The sequence below is a fragment of the Megachile rotundata genome, chromosome 5 (genome assembly GCF_050947335.1).
Source record: "Megachile rotundata isolate GNS110a chromosome 5, iyMegRotu1, whole genome shotgun sequence".
Classification (NCBI taxonomy): Eukaryota; Metazoa; Arthropoda; class Insecta; order Hymenoptera; family Megachilidae; genus Megachile; species Megachile rotundata.
Genome location: NC_134987.1, coordinates 15335819 through 15353115, shown reverse-complemented (window position 1 = coordinate 15353115; position 17297 = coordinate 15335819). Strand labels below are relative to the sequence as shown.

Sequence of the window (17297 nt, the reverse complement as noted above, 5' to 3'; positions counted from 1 at the left end):
TTATGGAATTACTTATTTGGGAATTTGAGGATTTAAATATTTAGGTATTTAAGAATTTGTAAATTTGTAAATTTGGGAATTTTGGAACTAGGGAATTTTAGAGCTAGGGAATTTGGGAAATAGGGAATTTTAGAACTAGGGAATTTTGGAAATAGGGAATTTGGGAAATAGGGAATTTGGGAAATAGGGAATTTGGGAAATAGGGAATTTGGGAAATAGGAAATTAGGGAAATAGGGAATTTGGGAAATAGGGAATTTGGGAAATAGGAAATTAGGGAATAGGGAATTAGGGAATTAGGGAATTAGGGAATTAGGGAATTAGGGAATTTGAGAATTAGGGAATTTTGGAGCTAGGGAAGTTTGGAACTAGAGAATTTTGGAACTAGAGAATTTCAGAACTAGGGAATTTGGGAAATAGGAAATTTGGGAAATAGGGAATTAGGGAATTAGGGAATTAGGGAATTTGGGAATTAGGGAATTTTGGAGCTAGGGAATTTGGGAAAGAGGGAATTTTGGAGCTAGGGAATTTGGGAATTAGGGTATTTGGAAATTTGAGAATTTGAGAATTTGAGAATTTGGAAATTGGGAAATTTGGAAATTTGGAAATTTGAAAATTTGAAAATTTGGAATTTCCAGATATAGAAATATAAAAATTTAGGAATTTAGAAATTTACCAATGTAAAAATGTAGAAATGAAATTTGTAAATTTAGAAATTTAGAAATCAAGAAATTTAGAAATGTAAATGTCTAGAAATCTGGAAATCTAAAAATTTGGAAATTTAGAAACTTAGAAACTCTAAAATTTCCAAATTCATAAGTTTTTTAATTTTCCATTATAATAATATAAAAATTGCAAAATTTGCAAATTTAGATTTCCACAAATCAGAATCCTGAAATTTCAAAAATCGAAAAAAGTAAAAAATTTCAGAATTTAACACTCCCTCATAATTCCCATCTTACAATTATACCAGAAATCAAAACTAACGAACAGAACAATATTCGTCTGATTACTTTACACTTCGTTTTGAATTAACGTTACGTGATTTGCTCCAAAATAACAGCGGTGCAATTGATTCACTAATATTCCAAATTCCGTCTGAAGATATTTGAGACAGAATCTTGTACCCAGCAGCTAAGGCAACATCTAAAGGGATCTACCCGAAATGTCTGTATGTATTCAACCGTTTTGTTAATTAAGGGAAGGAACATGTATCTTACTTGTAATTTGTAGGAACTCCTGTATGTATGTACATACGCGAACCAGAAGTGGATGTCTGTTATAACTCAAAAGGAAGTGCCGAGGATGTTGAATTTTCGTTACACGTTGTTAAAATCCATGATTCGAATTATACGTGTAGCCTTCGACTAACAATATTGTAAATTTGAAATGTTCATCATAAAAATAGAATTTTTATTGTGAGCTCATGTTTCTTAATTACGAAATTCAGTGTTTGTTTTCCTTGAAATTTCTCGTTGGTATATGTTGACATTTAGCGATGAAGTCATATACCTTGTGGTGGTAATTATATTTCAACTATCATTGATTATTTTAAATCACTTTTCTGACAATTTAATTTGAAAACGTTTGTGGACTTGAGTCACGGTTATTATGGATTGATGGAAGTTTAGGATTTTTCTGTTGATAATAGAATTGAAAAATTGGAAATTTGGAAATTTGAAAAATTGGGAAGTGGGAAATTTGGAAATTTGGAAATTTGGAATGTATGGAAATTGGAAATTTGAACATTTAGAAATTTGAGAATTTGGAAATTTAGAAATTTGAAAATTTGGGAAGTGGGAAATTTGGAAATTTGGAATGTATGGAAATTGGAAATTTGAACATTTAGAAGTTTGAGAATTTGGAAATTTAGAAATTTGAAAATTTGGGAAGTGGGAAATTTGAAAATTTGGGAAGTGGGAAATTTGGAAATTTGAACATTTAGAAGTTTGAGAATTTGGAAATTTGGAAATTTGGAAATTTGAGAATTTGGGAAGTGGGAAATTTGGAAATTTGGAATGTATGGAAATTGGAAATTTGAACATATAGAAATTTGAGAATTTGGAAATTTAGAAATTTGAAAATTTGGGAAGTGGGAAATTTGGAAATTTGGAATGTATGGAAATTGGAAATTTGAACATTTAGAAATTTGAGAATTTGGAAATTTGGAAATTTGAGAATTTGGGAAGTGGGAAATTTGGAAATTTGGAATGTATGGGAATTGGAAATTTGAACATTTAGAAGTTTGAGAATTTGGAAATTTAGAAATTTGAAAATTTGGGAAGTGGGAAATTTGGAAATTTGGAATGTATGGAAATTGGAAATTTGAACATTTAGAAATTTGAGAATTTGGAAATTTGGAAATTTGGAAAGTAGTTGGAAAGCTTTTACAAATCAGTTCAGCGTTTTCTCATAACAGTTAGGCAAAAGTGCGAACTAAAAGAAAGATCCTCCATTTTGTGGAAAGGTTACACAGAGCATCATTTTGACACGCGAAATGACGATTTCCTCTCAGCTAAGCTGTGAAACAGGTCGCGTTTCTATTTCATTGTGCTCACTCGTTAACTGAGAATTACATTACTGTTGTACGATAATTAACTGTTTCAGCGAGATTTCAGATAGCTTGGTAACTTGGTAGACCGTTATCACTGTGACACTTTTAATTGATGGCGAGCGATGAAATGTACACCGGCCGTATCCAAAGGGTCCAAAATAAAACGACATGAATGTTACTTTACAATGTTTTTTCTTTATCGTTTGATCCTGTCAGACTTTGAACATTTTCACGTCGTTCATTTGATAAGCTACATTTGATATAATTATCTTTTATCGTTAGAGAAGCAACATGCTGTGCTCGAATTATTTATTCATGCGTTTAATGTATTTGATAAGAGTTCTTTATTCAGTTTGTAACGTGGGTCGCATTTGAAAATTTAAGTATTTGACGAACTTATGCTTGGAGAATTATATGAAGTGTGTCTGTGTTATATTTATATTAGTACATTTATTAATATAATCATGTCAATATTAATATGATCAATCAATCAGTCAATACCAATATAATAAATAAATCAATCGATATCAATATGATAAATCAGTCAATCAATATCAATAGACTCAACCAATCAATTAGTACAATATGATATATCAATCGATTAACATCAATATGATCAATCAATTAATCAGTCACAATATAATAAATCAAATAGTCAATATCAATATGGTCAATCAATTAATCAGTATCAATATGATAAATCAATCAGCCAATATCAATAGGATCGATCAATCAATCAGTACAATGTGATAAATCAATGAATCAATATCAATAGACTCAACCAATCAATTAGTACAATATGATATATCAATCGATTAACATCAATATGACTAATCAATTAATCAGTCACAATATGATAAATCAAATAGTCAATATCAATATGGTCAATCAACCAATCAGTACCAATATGATAAATCAATCAATAAGTCACAATATAATAAATCAAATAGTCAATATCAATATGATCAATGAATCAATCAATACCTATATGATAAATCTATCAATCAGTCACAATGTAATAAATCAAATAGTCAATATCAATGTGGCCAATCAATCAATCAGCACCAATAAGATAAATCGATCAAACATTATCAATATGAAAAATCAGTCAATTAATTTCAATATGATCAATCAATTAATCAGTACCAATATAATAAATCATTCAGATAATGTCAATATGATCAATCAATCAATCAATACCTATATGATAAATCAATGAATCAATATCAATATGTTGAATTAATGAATCAGTATCAATACGATGAACCAATCAACAAGTGCCAATATGATAAATCGATCAAACGATACCAATATGATAATTCAATCAATTAATACAATATGATCAATCAATTAATCAGTACCAATATAATAAATCATTTAGATAATATCAATATGATCAATCAATCAATCAATACCTATATGATAAATCAATCAATCAATATCAATATGTTGAATCAATAAATCAGTATCAATATGATGAATCAATCAACAAGTGCCAATATGATAAATCAATTAATCAATATCAATATAATGAATCAATCAATAAATACCAATACGATAAATCAATCAGTCAAAATTAATAGTATTATCAGACACTGCGAAATCACCACTATTCTCCAAAAAAAAGGTGTAACTACCACTGTCAAGTCATTGATCAATCAGATCTGTCACCTCCAACCATCAATACCATGGTCCATCCACCTACCAGCCAAACTAAAAATAAAATACATCCTGTTCAGAGGATCGATAAATATGAATGGTCGAATACTTCCGAGTAGCGCATCTTTCTTCGCCGAGTCAGAGACAGGGCTAGCCTACTTTCTCTGCAAAGAGAATTTTTAACTCGTCGTGCGAGGGTACCGTCTCTCCCTCCTCTCTTAACCGTCTCTCCCTGCTCTCTCTCTCCTCTTGTCTGTCGTTTCCTCGATTTACTCAGGCAAACTCAACCGAGAATTCCTTCGACCGGTACCCCTCTCGGAGTCTATATAAGTGGACTGTTCGTACCTGAACGTGCATTTTTTGTGTTGATAGTGACAGAGTCTGGTGGCTGTTCGTAAAACCGTCAGGATGACGTGCGACGATGTGCTCGATTAAGAAAGCAACGATCGAATATCGTTCGTGAGGATCCAGTGAAGAGAGGAAACGCATAGTGTCGTTTGATCAGTGTACAGTGTGGACAATTATTTACGTGGGTGCAGCATGATCGGAAACAAGGTAGGTGATCGGTGATTTTTATACAGTGATTTGCCTTTTATGGTCAGTGCGCTCGACTCAGTGTCTGTCACGAGGTTCTTTCGTATTCGATTAATCTACTCGAGGTGTATTAACGTGATCTGTGATTGCGCCAAGGGATCTTTTCTTGCAACTCACCGGATGGATGCTATTTTATCGGAAAGAGTTTCGCGAAAACTTGCGACGACGATGAATGTCGATGACCGGATATGCTGGACTGTTAACCTTTCACGAGTTTAACCCGCATGCTGCCTTTAAATTTTAGTGCGAGTGTGTTCTATTCGGTTAATTTATCGAGTCTCAACGGTTTTGTTGTAAAAGGTGTCCGATTGTGAAGTAGGATATACTTGAAAGGCCTTTGAACAGTTGAATTAAAAGGAAGTAGAATAATAGAGTCGAAAGTCTGTCTTTGAAAAGTAAAATGAAAACGTAGTAGAATGTAGTTGGAAGGTCATTTTTGAAAAGTAAAAGTGAAGTAGGATGAAACAGTTGGAAGGCTATTTTTGAAGAGTAAAATTGAAAGGCTATTTCTAACAAAGTATTTTATAAGTTATGAAACAGTTTATCATTTAAAAGATTATTGTTAGAAAAATGAAATGTTAGGAATTCTTTGAAAGATATTTTTATGAAAAAATTATGACGTGATTTAGTTGGCAGAATTTTGTACAAATTAATTCAACATCGATCTTCTATTAATATTTTTCATTCAACTAAACATTTCTTTTGAAACTGAATCTTTTTCGAATTTTATACTACTGATATAAAATGTAACATATGTTGCACATACGTTTGTTTTAAATAAATGGAATTTATTTTATATTTAGTTAAAATAAAAATGTAACTCTGCATTTTCTTAAAGTGTATTATTTTAGTAATTTTATTAAATTATTTTGTTTCAGAATTAAACATGAATTTTGTAAATTGTTAATTGAATAAAAATAGTAAAATTTGAGAAGCGTTTTAGAGCACAGATTAAATAGCTAGTAGCTTCTTATCGGACTCTGACAAGAATCGATTTGGCGTTCCTTGTTCTTAATTGGTTGTTCCGGTGCTATTAATCTAGGGGAAATTACTCTCCCTTTCTACTGACACCTTTCTACTTATCACGTAAACACTTTTCATTAACGTACGGATACTACTCTTATTAGAACATCCAAGCAAATTTTAGATTTTTATAGAAGCTTAACGAAATTATTAATTCGTTTATAATACGAAAATACTGTGGGTAACTAAGGTCAAAATTTTCAGCTTTAAAATGTACATTGATGTTAAAATTTTCAAAGTATGATTTGAAGTGCTTTTGTTATATTTTCTTAAGGAGATAAAAATTGTTAAGATGGGTTAGATAATCATTAAAATTTGTCTTATACAATTTTAATATTGAAAAATTTAGTTTAGAATGTTTTAATATGTATAATTTTCACTTTGGAAAATTTCTAAGTTTGAAATTTTTATTTAATTTTTATTGTATGAAATTATTATTTCGAATATATTATAATATCTGAAATATATATTTTATTTTATCATATTATATTACTTGTTCAACAATAGTGCATATATTGTATAACATTTATTTATTTCTTCAATTATAATTATTACTGAAATTTCAGTGTGCTAATATTTTTCTATTTTACTGTATGTATGATTATTCAGATCAGAAATGATTAATACTCTAATTTATTTGTTATTCATTTATGTATGTCTAGATTTTGCTGTTAATCAATCACGCTGAACGTGACGTATAATTACCCAATTTTTTCTTAATAGCGTTAAACATGAAATGAAATACAAAATTACTAAACCAAGTTCATTAAATAATTCTTCAATAAAATTTTCAATAAAATTTTCAATGGATTTTCAATAAAACCCAGGACTTTTCAAATAAACTCCAAATAAGTTGTTTAAATTCTCCGAACAGAAATATAAAAAGAGAAGTGAAATGAAAACATTTCTATCACGAAACGTGAAAGTTAAAACTTTTCAACTATTTGATTAATGGTGGATCGTATTACACTTAACATCGAGACTTAGTCGCATCAACATTATAAAAATACTCAAACTCGATGAAAGTGATTATATTTGCCGTTCAATTAAACTTGAAAGTATAGAAAGCAACGACATTAAAATAATTCAGCGTATATACAAGAACGATCAAGCAATGAAAGTAATTAAGGTTTGATGTCTCGAAAGTAATTACAGAAGAGTCGAACGTCAAATATCTCCATTTTCCTTTAAGTATAATTAGGAGTAATATTTTTCACAAATTGAGTGTTTTAGTTTTTGCAGATAAATAAGAACTGTTGTTGGACAAGTGAAAGACGTTGAATGGCTTTTTAAAAGCAAATTATGTCTTTTAATATTTATAATTGTATCTGATAATTATTATAAATAGCTGTTGTCGTTTGAAATAATATATTTTTATCGTATAATTTATTTATTATTTCACATCAATTATTGTATGCTATTAGACACAATATACATATAATTAAATAAAATTAAAAAAAAACAATAAAAATTAATTTTTAAGAACACAACTAAAATCACATAATTTTAAATAAATAATTTATTGACAATTATGAGTTGATTGAAATTTAAGACTAATACAAAAGCGATAAGATAAGAATAATGATGAAAACGTTGTTGTAAATTTGCAAATAAATAAAAGAGTGTATTAAATGAAAGAAAGTCGAGATTTACAGAAATTTAAATATTAGGTTGAAGCAAAATTAACTTGCAGTTGTTTCAAAACTTTAGTATTTACCTTTAAATCTTTATTTAAGAATATGTTTATGTAATACATCTTTTGGAAAATAAAAATAAATTTTAATTTACATTAACTACATTCCTTCATTTTTTTATGAAATTTTGACTTGATTTTATTGATTTTATTTACTTCGCATTTTATTTCGTTGCAATAAATACTCTTGCAAGGTGAGATACCTAAAGTATATGACATTCCCTACTATTTTTGAAGAAATCCAACACAAGGTTTATTGTTACTGTTTATTTATTTCAGTGCATTCTCGGAGTGCACTTCTCGTAGTTGCACTTGAGAGAAAGTGCATATTATGTTAACCTTGTATCTCGGTCATTGTGCCATTTGAAACTTCCCAGAATGGCTTTTTAATGGTAATAACTAGGTTTCTTGTCCTGTATCCAATATTCCTCACGAAAAAGACACAAATTGGTTATTATGGTGTAATACGGACATAGTGAATGACTATTACTACAAAAAGGTCACAACTGTTTTTCTGCTCCAATGTTCTCGACAATGAAGACGAAGAACATCTTCCGTAACATTTATTTTTGTAAATTATGTCATTCTACAGAGTCACAACCCCATTACATACATTTTTCAATAACATTATTTTTACAAAATAATAACTTTTAAACAATTTATGAAGTTAATCCTTCAATCTGAAATACAGTTTTCAGGTTCTTGTATAATCACTACAATATTTATTATTTAATATTGTATGATAATTTCACTTTTAAATTTCTTATTTATCCAGAAATTTAGATATTTATATACCTGCTGATTAAGTAAAAATAATTTAATAATAGTAGCTACATACACTTAGTATTTATTCAGTAATGAGGTCATTTCAAAGTACATATTTCTTTATATGAATTATAGATGAATGATTAGAGCTGATTAATTTATTTGATTAAGCATTAATGTGGATATATAGTGAACGTAATATGGATATACATTGAAAAAATCCTCTTATTATACCATTTTACAATTTCTTCCATTTATACAGTTTCTAAAGGCCATACGACACGAACCTATATCACACATATAAACCTCTAACAAAAACACATATAACTGAATTTAATTTTAATATCCAGTATTTCCTATTTTTATATAATTTCTGTATATAGCAATACAACCGAAGTAACTTTCATTTCAGTAAGAGATATATACCTTAGATTGCACTGTTATTTAACATCAGTCGGGACAGGAAACAATCGTAGATTAAAGAGAAATTGTCATTTCTTCCATCGTTCTGTGGCGCGGTATCTTTGCAATTAACGTAATTATTCACGGAACCATGAGTTTAATACTCGCAGCGAGTAAAGTAAATGCGCGTTCACATAATTTTCACGTACATTGGAACGACTACCTCATCTAGCGGCAACCAAGGTCGTAAACTAGCTTAAAGTCTCCCACGGCCTTCAATATGGAGTTTGTAGACAATGCACAAGCGAAATGTGTACGCGATACTAAGCTACAGTTATGCAGCCGACGAACTAATTAGAACTGGAGAGGATGCCATAGTAGTTTAGCTAACTCCTCTCAAATCTAGAAATTCTACTCTTGTCGTTACTTTTCGACAAATGGCGGAAAGGAACGTTCAATGTCTTCATTTTCTTTCATGGATTCAAACATTCATTTCCAGTTAACAGTTACTGTTAAATAATAGTGTTTAAACATTCTATTATACCTGCTAAATAATAGTTACTATTACATAGTAATACGTTGTAATATTAATAATTGTTATTCGTCAAAATATTCATTGAATTAATAATACTAATACTATTACTTAAGTTGTAGTTATTTATTAATAATAATTCTATTATAATTATCATACCAGCACCACCATTTAAGTAGGACAATAGTCATTTGGCTGTACCAATTATATATGAGTTATTATATAATAATAGAGTCATCAGTTATAGCAGTCATTGTATAAATATCAGGTGTGAATTAAATGTTACTTAAACTAACCATACTAGACAATTCATTTAAATAGCAATTATTATGCAATAATAGTAATATCAATGAAGTCAGAAGCTGTAAGATATCCATACCAAATAAAACCTGTTTGGCGTTCATTTTAATATTTCCACACCGCCGCATGATCTACTTCTATTCACGCTCCATTTACCCGCCATAACCTTCTAATACGTAATTACAAGTGTCCAATAATCACCTGTCTCACTTTCATCGCACTGTGACACGGTATTCAATTATAACCAAACTCACTATCATTAAAACCGAACGAAAGTTGAAGAGAAGTTTCATTTTGATTTCAGATGATCGCATTGCTGTGTATTCTGCTGATCGGACACCATGTTCAAGCAGTGGTAAACAAGGCGCAGACACCTATCAAGAACGAAGAAAGTAAACCAAACGAAATAAAAGCCGATGATAGGATAAGCAATTACGGTCCACCAGCTGACGATTATGGTCCACCGATTGGATCTAACTTGAAAGGACCAGCGCCAGTTTATGGTCCACCGGAACTGGTAGGCGATCAAGGACCTACGCCTATATATCCACCGCCGCCACCGGAGATATCGTTGCCGGTGTATGGGCCACCATTGTCTTCATACGGACCTCCACGAAACATTAAACCAGTCTACGGTCCACCAAAGCAAAGTTTCGGTCCTCCTTTGTCTCCTTTGCCCCCAAAATTGAGCTTCGGCTCGCTGAAACTCCACTACGGGCCACCGAAGCAACATTATGGCCCACCATATTCGTTCGGCTCGTTTAGGCCACCGAAGCCTCAGTATGGTCCTCCATTGAAATTCACTTCTGGCATATCTAATCAATACATCGCCGCGGTGTCTTCGGGTCATAGGGCAACGAAACCGGTGCACGAGCCTTCTATTTCACTACCCTTGACCTACGAGCCCCCGCAAAAACTTGCCGTTCAGTTTAACGCTCAATCAAACGACGAATATGGACCACCACCGCCACCGATTTCAGCGCTGCCCGAATCTCAGTATGGACCACCGTCTGGTGATTTGTACGCACCTCCTCCACCGGTTCCTCCACCGGGTGTCCCAGCACCGCCTACGCCACCCGACATCAAATACGACGGCTGGCAACCGATTGCCGGATTGAGCAATCAGCAGGGACCTCAAAACACCTATGGACCTCCATCAGACGTACACCACTCCGTGGACGTGCACCAGTCATCTACGAATGTGCATGCCGCGGACAATCCAAATGTGCCCAGTGATTCTTACGGGGTTCCGATACACAACCCTGAAGCTCAGGATCTGAAGAGTTCCGTGAAGTCGAACTCTAATGAAAACGCAGGACTACCACCGCCATCGTTGCCCGAGTACGAACCCTTCCACAACGACAACCAGAACCCGCCGAAGAAGGATCTACCCGACAAGCTCGTGTCTGGCCAGGTTAATTTACAGTACGAGGTACCTAAAGTTGAACCTCTGCCTGTCATCAAAACGGTTGGATTTGAAATATTGCCCACATCCTCGTCATTGTCAGACCTCTCCGGTTTGAAGTTACCGGTGCTGGATAGTGCGCCACATTTCAATCTTGGGCTCGGAGACACTCATGCGTTTCAGAATTTAGGAAACGATTTGTCGTTGTCTCAGATCTCAGCCAATGCGTTGGCCAACAGTTATGGTCCTCCATTGACGAGTGTATCCTTTGGAAAACTGAACTCCATTGAGACCGGAATACCTCTGCCTCCACCTCCTTTGTTGGATACGTACAATTTCCCTCCCCTGTCTTCGTATTCACCCAATGGACCGTACCCTCTCGCAGAAGCAGGTCGAGCGTCGTCGTTCTCTTCCTTCGGTTTGCACGGTGGATCTCTCTTTAAGCAGAACATACATCACTATCGTCCTCACGGGTCCTTCAGATCCCCTCCACCACCTCCAGGCTCTTTGATACCGCCTCGTAATCGCGAGCCGATCAAGTTCAAAGAACCCATCCCTAGCGGACTATTGAGCAACCTGAATCGCTACCTGCCGCCACCCAGACACTCCGACCTGAAATCACCGAAGACGTTCGTGTCGACCCTGTCGTTCGAGCAGCAGTTGCCCAGCCTGAGCGCCCCAGTAGCGTTCAACAAGTTACACAGCCTCGGTTCAAATTCGCCCATGGCTGCTCCGAACGCTCACTATGGCACGCCGTTGTCCTTCAGCGATTTCAACACCCCGGCACCGGTATTGACATACGGGGCTCCAAACTTTGGCCCAGCTTCTTCTTTCGTTTCTACCTCCACCGGCTTCGGGAGCAACCTGTACGACAGTATCGGTAATACCATAACCACCACCTATGGCACCCCCGTGGTGAGTTTACCGCTGTCGACAGGTGGAGGTCACGATTGCGGTTTCCAGCAGACGGGTTCTGGCTCGCAGTACAGTTTCGAAGATACCGGGAGCTACCTGGCCACTTCAGGACCCCAGATTCACAGTTTCGGCGCCGCTTTTCCTACTCAGTCCTTGTCCGCCGATTTGGGTCAGAATTTCAAGGTGGGCTCACTGTCGAACAGTCTGGGAGGTTTGGGTCTAGCTCAGTCCGTCAGTCAGCTGAATCTGCACAGCTACGAGCAGCCGAAGACCAATTTGAAGGACAGTTACGGTAATCCGGTAGGAGTTCACACGAGTTCCGACCACTCGGACAACGTTTTGGCCAGCGACCACAGCCAATCGTCCGAAGTGGCTAACGTGTTGTCGGCTCCTCCTGTGACGCAGCTCCAGGAGTCTTCGTTCTCTTCGAGTTCTCATGATTCTGGAATAAGGGCGGAGGCTTTGACCGCCAACTTGAGTCACCAAGGATTCGGTCAGGCTAAGAACCTTGGCTCGAACGAGGTGGACATCAGTCAGCTCTTGAACAATCCTGAAAGCAACGAAGCTGTGGCTCTGGCCAAAGGGTTATCGGCCACTGGAGGTGACGGATTCGAAGTTCAGGGTTCCAAGGGCACTTATATGCTGCAGATTCAGGCTGCCGATGGAGGACTAGGCACTGAGAACTCGGATGGCAGCATCAGACATGATCAGGTTTTATCGAATGGACTCCTGCAAGATATACTGGCGGCCATTGAGCAACCGGAGCAAGGGCAGATTCAGATTCAAGGTCATCCCGAAGCACAGTCGTTGCAACACGTGTTCAGTAATTTACCGGATGCTAGGAACACCGACATTCCTAAGGGACATTACATCACGGTCGAGGAGGGATCGGGGAAAAAGGATATTGGTGAATTGGCCAGCGACAGAAGCGAGAGTGAATTTAATAAAGCAGACGCTTCGAAGAAGGAAGCTGTTGCTCTTTTCTTCAATAATCAATACAGTGACTCCCGCAAGGAGACCAGGTCAGTAACGAAAAGCGAGAATGTAGGTGTTTCGGAAGAAGCGAAAGGTGCAAGTAAAGAGAAATCTTCTTAACATCTTTAGAGTGTCATGAAAAGGATTGTCTTAGCTGTTCGAATGGAAAGGATAAGCCATCGCAAAATATTTCATAATTCGTTCCTCAGGTTCGAGGTTGAGAATTATGTTCATTGAAATCATCCTTTGTGATTTGATTGATAGTCCGTCATTGCGAACTGCTTGATAGTCCATCATTGTGTCTTGATTGATAGTCCGTTATTGTGAACTGATAGTCTATCATTGGTTTCTAAAGAAATTATAGAAAAAGTGAAGATTAGCCTAATTTTACTTCTATTTATTATTGTCTGATTGAAAATTAATGGCATTTGAGTACATAATTGTTATCAAGGTGAATTAACATTTCTTAGGCCGATGTAAATGTAATTTCAAAAGTAACAATTTGGCGTAGGTATGTAGAAAATTTCAGTAATTTCTTTTTTTATCTATCACCATTGGCGCAACTAGGTGGAGATTAGGGTGGATTAGGTTAAATGGCTAAATTCCTAAATTTTTGAACTTCTCTTTTCCTAAATCCTGTATTTCAATTCTTCAATTTCAATTTTAACATTCTTAAGTCCAGAAATTATTCAATTTTTCGGTTATTCAAAGATTCAATTATTCCATTATTTCATTATTCAAGTATTCAAGTATTCAAGTATTCAAGTATTCAAGTATTCAAGTATTCAAGTAATCAAGTATTCAATTGTTCAATTGTCCAATTATTCAATTGTTCCATTGTTCCATTGTTCAATTGTCCAATTGTCCAATTGTTCAATTATTCAATTATTTAGTTGATCAGTTGTTCAGTTGTTCAATTATTCAATTATTCAAATATTCAATTCCCAAATATCTGAACTTCTAAATGCTCAAATTCTATTACCCCACAAAAATCAATAGATCCTGTTTAGTGTAATACTTTCACACGTTCAGTAACACACCCTAAAAACATTCTAGTTGTTCCAATGTTCCCAAGGTGTCAAGTTGCATTCCCACAATTTCTACTAATTTCAACGATCCAATATTTCTTCATCAATTCAACAATTCTTCGCAACGCAAGAATTGCATTCCTCAATCGACGATTAGCCTCCTAAATACACGTTGTCTTTCTCATCGAAATTAAAGACAACAAGTTACAACCTACGTAACCTATTCGCTCATCCAGGAAGCGAGAACGATAATTATTTGTTGGCTAATACGTCGATGGTCGGTTACGAAGCAAAGCGTCCAATTTGCTCAACAAATTCTCGTTCCTCAAACAATAATTACATAACCCAAACGTTAAATTCGTTCGTTAAAAAACAGATGTTTATCGCGAAACCCGCAAGGTACAAAATCGTGAAGTGTTTCATCGATTGCAACAGTTTCTCTCTCGAAAACTCTTCGGCGAAACAAGCTTCGAACGAGGTATCGATGCCGTTTTTCAGGAACAATCGCGAACTTAGAATCGCTTTTGATCGGTTACAATATTTTGCAACGCTCATCTGGCTCGCAAACGGCCGAACCACTTTCATTCGTGGCGAACCTTCACCCTGGTGAAAGTTCAAAACCTCGTTTAACAGCTTCGAGTAATGTCGCTTACCTTTCAGGGAAAAATCTTGTTTTCGAGTGAAACGCATTGCTCGAGTCTGCGGGCGATACACACACGGTTTTGCATACCTTTGTGACGATAACAGGTAGATATGCATATATCTAGTCCGTTGCTCTTTATGGAATACGTTATACCAGTTATGCACCGAGAATGAGATTTTCTTACTTAATTCACTTTCGGATAATTTACTATGAGTGTTACTTCTTGTTTGTGTCGATACTTTTGAAACGAGCAATATGGAAAATAGTATTTATGACTGGTATTTGGACAGCACTGTGTTCGAGAGTTACGTAGATTGTTCCACAGTTGATGATTAAACTTTAGGCTACTTTATTTAACATATTTAAGGTATCACGATGAAATTGAATTTGAGAAGAAAATTGAACTTATTTCTTTTTATTTGAAATTATTTGGTGTACGTTATTTTGAAGACTATATTACTGGGCACTTTGACTAAACAATTATTTGGTGTCTGTTACTTTGAAGACTACATACTAGGCACCCTGACCAAAAAATTATGGTCAATATTCTTTCAAAATTGTGTGAAGAAATAACTTCATTCGCGAATTACAATGCTGTTCGAATACTGAACCTGTACAGTAATTTCCCGCAATAGAAAGAGTTCAAAGTGAGAGCATTTTGAGGCAAAAGTACCCAAAGATACATGAGTCATATATAGAGAAGCAGTAAAACTCTGTCGTCCGGTTGATAACCTATGCGATCACATGCTGAAATATATAACCTGGGCCAGAAATATAGGTAATAAAATGTTAACGCGTTTCGCATGCAAGGCAGGCGCCGTTCATCGACGCCGGGTTTAACACCGTTGCGTTATCAACGACGCACACGTCTCGTATTCAGAGTAATCTTGAAACTTCTTGTACTTTTATAGTGCTGCCAGGTCGAATGGTTATGCATAACTTGGTGTATTGCGGATACGTTAAAATAAGTAGAGCGTATATAAGCTTAGGGAGATGCTCGGTTGTTAAGAAACACGCAGCTACAAAGCTGCCAAGCCATAAAACATGTCAATTTCCTTCTAACTCCACCTCCTATTGTTCTTCTTTCCTTTTTGTTTTATATGTATGTGTAATTTAATTTATTCTTTTATATAGTAACTGTGCGATCATCGTTCACGTTAACTCGTTGACTGCTACACTGAAAATATACAAAATTTTATTACATATTTTTTAACAGGTCTTATTATGAAGATTTTGTTATATTTATTATTCATAGCTTCAGGCATGATTTCGTTATATAACCTATTTAGTTAGGTTAGCGAACATGTGATTCATATGGAAAGTTCACACATGTGGACGTGGCAGTCAAAGTGTTAACAAATTGCCAGTAATTGTCGGTGCGATTGTAAACTTCAAATTTTTGTCAATTTGTATAGTAAAAATAGCGACAGTTAATGACAATGTTGTTAAAGAGTCGTATTGAAGTTGTTTGCACGGTGGTAATTAACGTGTTACGCGATCGATTTTGTCATTCGTTGAATGTGACGCGTACGACTGTAATTTTTATACATGCGTGTATTTACGGAGTTATGTTAAGAGTGTAAATATACGACTGTTTGTAAATAGAAGGATTTCTTTCATTTTTTTTCCTTTGACCTGCATTTTTTTTCAGTAGTTCGAGTTACATTTTTAGTTTCTATTTTGTATATATTTTGTTATTCTGATTGTGGTATATTTAAATAATTATGTGATATAGATAATTCTATTTTTACTTACTTTATTTTCATTTATTTTTGATTATTTTTGTATTAATTTATTTTTTTTATTTTTTATTTATTTTGTATTAATTTATTTTTTATTTATTTTGTATTAATTTACTGTTATTTATTTTGCATTAATTTATTTTAATTTTTTTTTATTTATTTTGTATTAATTTATTGCAATTTATTTTTTCTTTATTTTATTTCTAAGCTTCAATTTAATTTTTAAACTATTAAAATTAATTTAATTAAAATTATAAACTATTAAAATTACTGTCTTAAACTTCTAAATGTATTAAACTATTTTGAGCAGTTAATGTTTAAGTTTTATAAATTACTTTCAAAATTCTCACTTTAAAAATTTAAAAAATGTCTAGCATTTTAATTTTAACATTTCAGACTTACTAATTTTTTAATCCAATACTTTTCAAACTTTAAGCACCAATTTTTATGTTGTATCTCTTACAAAATCTTTAAAAAGAAATTTCCAGATTCAAGCTTCAAGACAAAACTTCTAAAAGTTATTCCTCAACTCTTGCATAAAAATGTCAATTTTTCTGAAAATTCAATATAAAATTGAAAATTATATATCCAATAAAATATTCCAATATCAAACCATGTATTGCTACATCAAAAGGTAAGAAGATTTTGTAATGCAAGCATATTAACAAATTATGACAGGCATCCACTGACAAAAGGAGCATCGCATCCAACGGATTACGGCTCCTTCCACATTGAGGGACACTTCACAAAATTCCCAAGCATCCGGTACACCGTTAATCTCGATCACGGTGTTTTTCCACCCCTCTGTTTATTCCAGCAGTTATAATCTCGATTCTGAGCCCTCGAGATTCGTGTTTCAGATTTGCGAATCCAATTTCAAAACGTCGGCGAAAGTGTTCCGTCGAAATTCCGGTACGACGGCGAAACGAAAATGTACGAGAGGAATTAAGCATCCGCCGCTAAGTAGGATTACGGTTATGTAAATGAAACGCTATGGCGTTTAGGTTAACGTGTTCTCACTTTCCATCGGATCCTCGATCCTCCTCTACTTTTCATTCGTTTCTTTCCC

General features: G+C 34.3%; 1 protein-coding gene across 1 annotated transcript; it reads left to right on the top strand.

Annotated features, from left to right (window-relative positions):
• The first annotated feature begins 4492 nt into the window (after positions 1 to 4492).
• On the top strand, positions 4493 to 16093 carry LOC105662343 (uncharacterized). The gene is made up of 2 exons (XM_012283860.2): positions 4493 to 4766; positions 9825 to 16093. Exons 1-2 carry the CDS (start codon positions 4752 to 4754, stop codon positions 12933 to 12935), a joined length of 3126 nt encoding a protein of 1041 aa, XP_012139250.2. The 5' UTR covers positions 4493 to 4751; the 3' UTR covers positions 12936 to 16093.
• The last annotated feature ends 1204 nt before the right edge of the window (positions 16094 to 17297 follow it).